This window comes from Hydra vulgaris, chromosome 01 (genome assembly GCF_038396675.1).
Source record: "Hydra vulgaris chromosome 01, alternate assembly HydraT2T_AEP".
NCBI classification, from domain to species: Eukaryota; Metazoa; Cnidaria; class Hydrozoa; order Anthoathecata; family Hydridae; genus Hydra; species Hydra vulgaris.
The window spans coordinates 5,339,095-5,351,257 of NC_088920.1; the positions used below are offsets into that span (position 1 = coordinate 5,339,095).

A 12,163-nucleotide genomic window follows, 5' to 3' on the forward strand; every position below is an offset into this window, starting at 1 on the left:
TGTTCACAGAAAGTAGACTATTACATTCCTACTCTACTAGAAATATACACAATTGAAAACTAAATGTATCATCTTTTAAAACCTAAAAGTATGGTAAAAATTCTATTGTTTATTAGGATATTCTTATTTTTTTTTTAAAAAGTGTGTATTTTTTAAGTAAATGTAATTTTGTGTATCTGTTTTTTATTCTAATGTAATCTTTTAAAGCAATTTTTATAATTTATTTTGTAAACAAAAAGACTTTCAACAATAATTGCATTTTCAATCAAATTATTAATAATCATCAAAGTTAATAAAACTAACTATGAAATAAACATACAAGAAGCTTCTGGTTACTAAACACAAACATGCAAAGTAACTCGCGGATGAACAAGCACCGCACCTGAGGTCATGGCAGAACACAAATATATATATATATATATATATATATATATATATATATATATATATATATATATATATGTATATATATATATAATGCAGTAGTGGTGTAGTGGTAGAGCACTTGCTTCATAAGCGAGAGGTTCTGAGTTCGATCCCCACCACATCTTTTGTAGTACCGGGCTTAACTTGTTTCTCCGCGCAGCGACCTTGTTCGCCATGGTTCGTGTTTCGGAGTTATAGAGTTGAGAGAGGGTTATAACCACACTTAAGTAGCCTCCTCGTCTATAGTGGCCTTCTCGGCCTTGGGGAGGTGAATTAACAAAAAATATATTTGTGTGTGTGAACTCTCGAGTAATTGATAGAAGTGGGTGAGGCGGATGTTTATTAATTAATTTTTAGAAAATTTTCCCATCCACCCTAAGCTCATTAAGCCCCCCTCTCCCATTTATTAATTTTCACTTGTTATCAACAAAAAAAATTTCTCAAAACAAAAGTGAAAATCAGTGAAAATTTTTTAAGAATTAAAAACATATTAGTAACTGATAAACATTTTCATTTCAACATTTCCAGCACTAGCAAAGTATGCTAATCTTCTTTTTGTTTTTGACTCCTTAAATAAAAACCCACAATCTCCTATCACAAACTTGTTCACAGAAAGTAGACTATTACATTCCTACTCTACTAGAAATATACACAATTGAAAACTAAATGTACCATCTTTTAAAATCCAGAAGTATGGTAAAAATTCTATTGTTAATTAGTGTTAATCTGTGAATGGAACAGGAGCCTTGCATGCATTTTGAATGAGTCCAAAATAACTATATCCTAAAATACATTTACTCTATCTTAAACAATATTAATTTAAAAAACGTTCTGAAAAAAATTTTATTCTTACCTTTAGACCTATTATCCTTACAATTAAAATATTCTTGTAATTTTCTTTTCGTCATTACTTGAATTTTCATCAGTACTTTTCGTTTATTTTTTTTTTAATTATTTTTATTATTATTAAATCTGCAAATTATGATTTCTACATGTTTGTTTTAATGTATGCTTCATGTGCTTTAATCTATGTGTTTACGGTCCATATGTTTCAATATATTTCTTTGCTTATTAATACTTATATTATGTTTAAAAATTGGTGTCACTCCTCAGATTTCTGTATGTGTGACACCATCTTAAATAAATCATTAACTTATTATTATAAATAATTTTATGCTTATAACTACCATTTTAATATTAGTTATTATTATTATTTTTTCATTGTAATTATTGTAAACATATGTATTATTACTATTACCATAATTTGTATTAATTTTTTTATCTTATATTATAATAATATATTATTATTATTATTACTATTTAGTAGTAGTAATAGTAGTAGTAGTAGTAGTAGTAGTAGTAGTAGTAGTAGTAGTAGTAGTAGTAGTAGTAGTAGTAGTAGTAGTAGTAGTAGTAGTAGTAGTAGTAGTAGTATTTATTATAATATATTATTATTACTATTATTATTTTATTATTATCAAAACTATTGTAAAAATGATTTATGAAAAATAATTGTTGTTGTTGTTGTTGTTGTTGGACCCCTTTTCTACTTATATACTTTTATACTTTTTTTTGTTTTAAATACTAAAATGAAAAAGCCCACTCACTAAGCATCATTGGCGGTATTGTGTAGCAGTTCCACTTTCTAAAGTGTTTCTTACCTTTTAAGTTGATTTCTATCTAGTTAATTAATTTCTACAGTAACTCAATGATTTAATTTATTCATTTGTTCATCTTACTAAGAAGAATTGTTTCAAATATGTTAAACTTTTCAAACTACGCAAAGCATAAAATATTTATTAAAAGAATTGACTTTTTTATTTATAAAATAATTAAGCTCAAATAAAACTAAAACTAGCCTTGGTTTTATTTGAATCTTGTTGGACTTATTGGGGCTGGGGGCTTGTTTTATTTTGGAGGCCTTTTTTATATGCCACAGCAGCATAAAAATGGCTAATAAAAAAGGTTTTCTTGACTATTTCAGGGCCCGGATCTATAGCCCCCTCTAACCCCAACCCTTCTTAATTCAGCACTGAAAATAAGATTTGAGTATATAAATAAAAATTATGTTATACTCTTTGATAAATAAAAGAACATTTGTTTGCTTATTAATTACTCGTAAGGTGTTACTTTATATAAAAAATGTTGCTTAATTTAAAAAAAAACTTATAAAAGAGAGATGTTTCGAAAATATTTGTTCTAAAGGTAATTTATTTTGCTTTAAGTTTTTTCACATTAAAAGTTATTTTCTTTTCCTAGTTTCATTATTTTTTTGTAACTGTCTCATATCGGTCCAATTAATTTTTTTTGCGTTTTTTTGTTTTTTGTTTTTTGAAATATTCTCAAAACAACTTAAAAATCTGGCCAGTTTTTTGCAACTAATTTTGTATAATTTATAGAAACTATATGTAACTATATAAGGAGCTCATCTGCAAAACGCGCAAAAGTCATAAAAAAAAAATTTGAGTTAATTCTATTTCCACGTTTTATATATTTAAATCTATCACTGTTCCCCAATTTGACCACCAGGATAAAAGTTGTGTCACTCTAATATAACACTTAGGACCATAGAAGTTGTTTCCAATTGTTTTTAAAATCAAAATGACCATGGTACATAGCTTTTTTTAACTTTTCTTGGCTATTTTAAAGGACTAAAATAGTAGTCGGAAATAGGGGCTACTATGGTCTGCATAAGAATGGGGGCAACCAACCATTAGAGATATTTCAGGAAAATAAACTATAGTTGGTTGCCTTATTTAACTATGCATCAAAAGTGGGAGGAGCAATAAGTCTACCATCATTTTTCGGCGCTGAAATCACAATTTTAAAATAATATCAGCTTTTATTTCTTTATTATTTTAATTGTCATTTTTTTACCAAGTAATAATATAGTGAAACAATAAATATAAAGTTCTATTTTTTCAATTGAAAAAGAAAAAACACACACATTAGGTGTGTGTGTTTTATTACACACACATTACGTTATTCTACTTCCTCCAAAATGTTTAGCAGCTGCCAAAAGTTTATCGCTATGCTCTGAATGTCCTTCACTTCTTTTATATCTAGACCAGATTGGTTTAAACTTGGCATGTAATGATTCACCACATTGTTCAGCATATCTTTCAAACCGCATCTATGATACTTGACAAATGAAACTACATGGCACAAAGTAATATGAATTTTCCAAGTCAAACTTAGTTTTTTACCAAAGATTAAAGCCAGCTCTTGTGTAGAGATAAACGAGTTCTTTAACTTGGATATAGATTCTTCATTTCCAGTTTCTAAAGTGTTACCAAAGCACGCATCTTTAACAGATCTGAAGTTTTTAAGACATTCAACAAAGGGAGTTAGATGATAATGAGTGTTTTTAATGGCAAGCTCTAATTCATTAAGATTTTTAATGATAGCATTTGAGATGCTGCCATCCCAACCTCGACTTTGGTAACCTCTTTGAACAAAATTTTTAAATTTCAACTACTCATCAAAACCAGGCCATAAATCTAATAAAAGAGTTCCTAGTAATGAATCAAATACTATCATAAGGTGTAGTTCTGGTGGAGCGACAAAGTACTGTATTAAAGTTTTAGGATCTTCTTTTAAATAGATAACTCTGGGATTTGTTACATTCGTACAATCTTTCATAAGGGCCTTATTGAATCCAGTCTTAGCATATTTGGAGTACCAATAATCCAGGCTTTCAAGAGATTCCAATTTTCCTGACTCTGTTGTTGAGAGCCCCTCGTACCAAAGACATGCTCTCAAACCAGCATGAGATGATAAACCAAATACTGAATTAGCACATTTTAAATCAAAAGCTATATTGAGTTGAACATTCTGCAAGTTTAGTTTTTCCAGAATAAGTTGTAAATTATAATTTGATTCTGGAACATTTTCTGTGATTCCAAGTATCTGGCATCTTTGAACTCCACTGTTTAGAAACTTCCAGAGTTTACATTATTATCTTCAGGATCAAATATATTTACAATAACTTTCAAGAATGAACCCCCTGAGTCTAAAGAAATACAGACAAAAGTACTAAATGGATCCATTTTCCGCTGTTCAATTATGTTTAAAATGAAATTTGATGTTTCTTGGACAAATACAAAATCTCTACGAAGAACAGATTCATTTGGTCCCAAGAACTCAATGTAAATAACAATTATTATTTTAAATATTTTTCTTTGGTATTTTGTAATTAGTCAATACTTATATAATACATTACCTTTTCAAATTCATAAAATTTTGAGATGGATTCTTTGATTTCATTTAGTTTTTCAAAGATATTTGATTCAATGGATGATCTTTTATCCATAACTTTTCATAGAACTGCTATCATATCTTTTGCTTTATTTAGTGAGAGTTCTAAAACAGTTTGCAATTCTTGTACAATTTAAACAGATAATTGTCTGATAGATCGCCTATCAGTTTTGTTTTCAGTCGTACCAACCTTTATAGTTAGTGGTTTTCCACTTTTTGATATAAAAAAGTTGGATCCATATGCTATTTTGTCAGTTTCCATTTTTCTCTTAAGTATTCCTGTTGCAACTTTTTCAGCTTAAAGATAACCAAGATCAAAAGCTAAACTTATGAGAAACAGCTGTTTCTTTCCCACACTGATGTGGTAACCCTGCTCCAATGCTAGAGAAATATGCAGTCAGAACATAAAATCCTTTTAGTTTTGATTTCTGTTTCTGTTTTCAAATTTATTTTAAACATTCATCCTCCCAGTCTTTTTTGTCCAATCAATCTTGAAAATATAATTTATATAAATATTAATGCATTTGTTTAAACATATAATTTCAAAATTAACTCGTTAAACTAATTTGATGTTCCATTATTCTTAAAAACTAATACTATTCCAAAAAACTTTGTTATAAATAAAAATTTAATTTAAAAAAATAGAAACAGAATAAAAATTCTAAGATTAATTATTAGTATTACAAATATACCTCCATTGCATAACTTTATATAAAAAAAAAAAAATTAAATAAATATTATCTTTACCTTGGATATCTTTTCTCCCCAAGCCTTTCTTGGGTTTTTTCCAGTCTTGAGCAAATTCAGATTTCTACAACAACTTGAACATATATTTGTTGGAAAATCTTTTATTAGTTTCGAATATCCATGAAACACATATGATTTCATCAACTCTTTCACTGTGCTGTTTACATATTGTAGAGATTTTGAATTTATTCCGTATTGCTCCCAACAACACCAACAAACTTGTTGTAGACACACTGATGAAGTTGACATTATAAATATATAAAGTAGATATTTTTTATATCTAAAAATTCCTTTTCAATCAAATAAGGATAGCATTTTATATAAAGCTAAGGATTATATAAAGATAATCATGCATTGCATGTAATATATAGCATATGTATAATGTATTATATATACTAAAATAAAAAACATAAAATAGTCAAATAAAAAACAAGTCATTTATAAAAAAAGAATATTAAAAAATACATATGAGATAATAAAAAAATAGAAATTTGCAGCAGCTTAAGAAAGATATCTTTCTCAATCTTTGATCTATTACATTTTTTGATCTTTCTTATCTTAGTTTTAATTAACATAAAGCTTAAATACTCTTTCAAAAATCAACCTTTTTTCAGAACACTTTGTACAAAGTGGCGCAAAGTATTAATATTTTAAAATGGCGCAAATAATGAACTTCAAAAATGGCCAGAAATTGAGTGTAATTGTCATATATTAAAATTTATATTGAATTTTTTGTCTGTTTTATAGTCAAAATGATTTTTTTTCTTACTTTTTTCATTAGATTTAAATAAAATCTTTCATGTTGTGTAAAAAATAAATAATTATACAAAAAAAAATTAAAATCTAAAAAAATAGTTAAAAATAGAAAAAATCACTTAAAAAATTCAAAAAAGCTATGTGCCACGGTCACTTTGATTTTAAAAACAATTAGAAACAACTTTTATGGTCCTAAGTGTTATATTAAACCATAATTTGTTTGAGTGACACTACTTTTATCCTGGCGGTCAAATTTAGGAACAGTGCTATCATCTATTTAAATATGGAACCAATTAAAAAATTTTTGGTCCTAAAAATGGATGAAGAAAAATTTCTGTTGATGCGCAACTAAAAGTAGTTTAGTTTTTTGTTGTTTTCAAACTTGGACGCGTTTTACAAATGGGCTCCTCATAATGAAATCAAACGAATGAAATATGAGTTTGAATTAAACATTAAAGCTATTTTTTTATAAATATTTTATACAACAGACATAATTTTTTTAGTTTGATTTTAACTTTGATTTTATACATTAATTTATGAAACTGAAATTTATGTGAAGATGAATTAAACCGCAATCTTTTAATGAAATGGAAAGGTCATACTATTAAACACCATTTTGTTGGTTCCTTAAACAAAACATATTATCTTTATTTTTCGCATTAAATTTTAATAAATGGGCTCCTCAGTTTCTATAAATTACACAAATAAAGTTTGTTTTTGTTTTTTGTTTATTAATATTCTTTACAATGCTTACATAATCTTTTTTTCATGCATAAGTTCGACATCACTTGAGCCATAAAACTTTTTAAGCAAATCTTCTACATATTTTTGTAAGACTTCATACAAGTAGCTTATAATCCTTTTTTGTTAAAAATCTTAGCATCTCTAAATCTCTAACTTGAGAACTTTTTGAGAGATTTTTGTTAAAAATCTTAGCATAGTAATCTCTGACTTGAGAACTTGTACAATAGTTCTTTTTTTGAACGGAGAAGTTGCTCTTTTATCAAGCTTATAATTTCATCAAAGTTTTTTGATAAAATTATAAGCTTTCTTTTAATTTTTTTTAATTTCAGCCTTCTTTTAATTTTTTTTTTTTTTTTTTCAATTTGTTTCTTAACACATTTTTGAGGAAATATTGAGGCCTTTTATTGTGTTTTGATGTTTTTGATGTCAGGTTAATCTTATAATATCTTTGATACCTTATGATAACCTCCTATGAATTTATGATAACCTCCTATAAACGTTATGATTACCTCCTATTAATCATATGATAAACTCCTATTAATCTTATGATTACCTTCTATGAACCTTATAGTAACCTATTAATCTTATGATAACCTCCTCTGAACCTTATAGTAACCTATAAATCTTATGATAACCTCCTATTAATCTCATGATTACCTTCTATGAACCTTATGATTTTCTCCTATGAATCTTATGATAGTCTTTGATAGTTTCGTGTTAAAGTTTTTGAAGTTGTTGTTTATCGTTTTTTTTTTAATTTTGCTAACAATTAGCTTAAGTTATTAAATTTTTATTAAGAAATTCTAATATTTTTTTAAGAAATTTCCAAGAAATTTCAGTAAGAAAAGTGTTTTTTTAACTAATAATCAGTTATATTTAAAAAGTTTTTGAACCAACAACTTTATGTTTAAGTAGCAAATGATAACAAATAAAAATGTTTGTAAAATATGATAAAATTAACTCAAAATATAATTTTGGTTTAAAATATCTTCAATTTTCATAACTACCAATAAAAATCAATTTCATAAAATTTAATTTAATTCATATTAATTACAGGAATATTTTGTTAAGAAATTTCAGAACTTTATTTGTAATGAAATTACTAATAATAAATAAAATATAAAAATAAAATAAAATACTAATAATAGTACTTTTAGTTTTATGAGTTTTATGTCAAGTTTAATGTAATAAATCTTTTACATTTGCATAAAATTATAGTAATAATGATCATCATCGTCATAATCATAAACATTAGCAAAATCATGATCATGACATTACTAGAAATTGTTTTGTTTTATTTAGATTTGTTGAGGATGTCGGCTGAACTAAAAAAATATTATCTTAAATATTATGGGAAAATTGGTGAACTTCAACCATTATCAAAAGCATCTGCAAATGTTGATCTGATACAAAAATTTGTTGATCTATGTGTTGTTAATGCAGCAAATGCTCAAATGGATGCTGTTTTTAGTGTTGAACGAAAAGATTTTCTTGAAAAGCAAATGAATTATACACCAATTCCATATAGTGAAATATTTACAAAAGAAGAATCAGTAATATTAATATCTGGAATAGCTGGTATTGGGAAAACATGGTTGCTTAGAAAATGTTTGCTTGATTGGTCAAATGGTTTAATTTGGAAAAATGTTGAACTTGTGTTTTATTTGGAATGTAGGAGGCTTAATCAACATCAAAATATTTCTAATATTAATGAATTGCTAAATGTTTTCTACAAAGATATTGTTAATGACATTAACATTAGTAATCATACTGCACTGTTTATAATTGATGGATTAGATGAATTTAAATATATGAATGAGTTATTAAATTCAAGTTTAACTTGTAAGTATCCTATTGTTAATGCTTTAAAAGAAGTTCAAAAATACAAATATGTTATTGCTGGTAGAGTTTATGCAATAGATCAGTACCAAAGTCTATCCGCAAAACATAGCGATAAGTTAACCATTCAAATAATGGGGTTTAATGAAAATGGAATAAATAATTATGTAGAAAATCATGTTATAGAAGAAAAAAAAGAAGTTGTAAAAACAACTTTAAAGGAGTCTCCAATTGCAAAAGCCATGGCATCTGTTCCGTTTTATTTGTCTTCGATGTGTAAAATGATAAGTGATTCAAAAAATTTTTATTCAAATTCTTTCTTAACAATGACAGATTTGTATGGAAATATTTTTTTATATTTTTTACGAGAACACATTATTAAAAACAATAAATTGGTTTATGAGATAATGGAAGATAGTTCCAACAAAAAATATATTTTGATTATTTGCAAAATTGCATATAAATTGTTTGTTGAAAATAAAATAATTTTTTCCAAAGAAGAAGTTCAAGCATTTTATAGTGACTTTTATAAAAATGAAGGTAATTTTTTTGGATTTATAGAAAAGATTGAAACTGATCTTGGTTGTTATTATCAATTTGCACATTTGACTGTAATGGAGTTTTGTGCATCTGTATATGCATATAATTGTTTAAGTAGTAAAGAGATTATGGCCAATGAGAGGCTGAAGAGTTGCTTATCAATGATTTGTGGATTAGCCAATAAAAACCAAAACAGTTTATTAAAGTTTCTTGTTAACCTGAATGAATCTTGGTTTTCTAGTTTTAGTAAGTCATTTTAGATAAACACACTGGTGTTCAATAAGATATAAATAATATAGACATTTTTAAGTTATTTTTAAGAAATTATTTTGTTAGTGCAATATATTTATTTATATATGTGTGTTTGTGTTTGTGTGTATTTGTATTAGGTAAGGTTTCAACATGCTATTTATGTTAATTCAATTCATTTTTCATTATAAAAGTTAAGAAACAGCTAAAATTTTGCATTCATTGACTTTTGATTTCCTTGACTTCCATGCAAAAGTTAAGAAACAATTGATTTAGTTCTTTCATTAACTTTCATGCAAGAGTTGAAAATCAACTGAATTTTGATAAAACTTTTTTTGCAAATGATTAAAATATCAACTTTTCAATAAGGTACCTTCATTAACAAAGTACTTAATAGCATATCTGTTATTATAAAAAGGATTGCAGAGTCTTTTTTAAGACTTATTGTTTATAAAATATAACATATTTTTTGTCAAAATAACTTTTTGTCAAATTTGATTTTTAAAATTACAATATAAATTTATGACATGAGGAGCGCTTTTAAAATCCCTTTAACAAGATAGTTAAATTTTTTTTTCTAGACTTTAAAAGTTTGTGATGAATCCACATAATACTTTGAAAAAGTTGTATATTTACATTTAAAGTGAATATCTTTAAACTTTATGAGAGATTTTTAATACACAAAACACTTTTTGATAGAGTAACTAAATGTTTTTTGTATTTGTTTATAAAACATACATTTTATTGAAATTGTTAAAGAGTATATATTTTTTTATATTTAATTAAGTGTGTTTTATAAACTTCAATTCAAACAGATGCTATTTACTTAATGTGTGTTTTTTTGATGATAAGTTAAGGACTGGAAAAAACCATCTAATAAACTAAAATTATGACTAAAATTAAGTGCAGTATTTGTTTTTGTTGGGCTTGGAACTGTTTTTAGTTTATTAATTGTGTAAGACTTGTATAACATATACAAGTATAACATAGATTCTGTTCTGCTAAAGCCGATAGATCTAAAGAAGCTTTTTTGTTGTCTTCTATGTTCAGTACTAAAAAGATATAAAATTATTTAAAGTCTTTTAATGAAGATAAATAGGATGATTAAATATTTATGAATCTAATATTTATTAATTGTTTAGAATTGATGTCTTTGCCCCTAAAAATCTTTAGAAATTTTTGGGTTCTTTAGCATTTGGGGTGAAATCCCTATGGTCAAATATGGTCAAAAAAAAATTATTTAAAAGTATATCAACCTGGATCTCAAAAGAAACATACTTTCACAGAAGTTTTTAAAACAACACTTGTTTGTAATAAAAATACTAATATTTATATGACTGCTGAGAAATATTTTGTTAAAATTGTTTTTAGAGTATTTTTCACATTATTTTATTTAAATTAAATTTTTTTCTGTTTTCTAAAATCTTTATAAAAATGCCCTTCTCTTAAAACTCAGTTTGGCATTTCTATGGACAATAAAAGGAATTTTACCCCAAAATCTTATGATTTGAACCCAAACAAAACACATTAATGAAAATGAGTTTGACTACAGTTAAAAAGTTGAGCCATTGTCTTTTGGGAGAACCCTGACTTATTTTCAAAAAATGCAGCAATCTTTGGAACATTTTCTTTAGTTAGATTTTATTAGCGATTCCACCACTTCCAACATTTCTTTTTTGAGAGAGATCCATTCTCCAATTTTACGATTTTATCGTAAGCAATTGATTTGGGTAAACCCCATTCCATGAACTGCTTAGCAACAAACGCTTTACCTTTTTCTCGATTTTTTTGGAAAAAAATTTCCATAATTTTTTCGAGGTCCTTTACTTTGACCATTTTATTTTTAATATTTAAATAACATTTTTAACTTAATTAAATTAAATTGAAAGAGTATAAAATCCTCTTTCAAATAAGTATAAAGGTTTTTTGCGTGCATGAAATAAATTACTTAATAAATGCAATTAAAATTTGTCCGAAATTTTATTTATAGGGTGTTATATGCTAATGTTTATTAAAAATTTGCGGCCATAGTGTATTACGCTAACAGTTTTGCCAAATTACAACTACAACAAAAAAAAAATTTATAAACTTTAAATATACTTTTATAAATATTATTCATATTTTACTCAATACTTTTAAAACGTTTAAAAATATAGACTCATCTATTTTTACACGTTTTTGAGCCAAATAAAAGTTTAAAAGTTAAAAATTTATTCGATAGTCCTAGAAAAACAACCACTCTGACAAAATTATAATTTTTTTTTTCAAAAATTTTTTTAAATAGTTAATAGATCATATAAAACAAAACTTTGATGTCAAATACTTAACATTTGTTCTCAGTTAATACTTTAATTGCTCGTTAACTTAATGACAAACGTGCAATTATTTTTCATTACATCCGCCGGCGGGAGGCAAATATTTCCGCCTCCAATTTAGCGGTCCCAGGCAGCATGGAGGGCAGAATCTATTGGAGGCGGCCTCTAAATGGTTTTGCCTCATTAAAATTTTCTGGAGGCAGCTACCATTGGCTTCAGCCTCTCTACTGGCGTCGGTCTCCAAAACATTTTGCCTTTAGAAAACAACTCTGACTGAGGCTGCTAGTAGA

General features: G+C 26.3%; 1 protein-coding gene across 1 annotated transcript; it reads left to right on the plus strand.

Annotated features, from left to right (window-relative positions):
• The first annotated feature begins 8,210 nt into the window (after positions 1-8,210).
• On the plus strand, positions 8,211-10,794 carry LOC136075055 (NACHT, LRR and PYD domains-containing protein 13-like). Its single transcript, XM_065787286.1, has 2 exons — positions 8,211-10,582; positions 10,701-10,794. The coding sequence occupies exon 1, from the start codon at positions 8,244-8,246 to the stop codon at positions 9,567-9,569; it is 1,326 nt and encodes a 441-aa protein (XP_065643358.1). The 5' UTR covers positions 8,211-8,243; the 3' UTR covers positions 9,570-10,582; positions 10,701-10,794.
• The last annotated feature ends 1,369 nt before the right edge of the window (positions 10,795-12,163 follow it).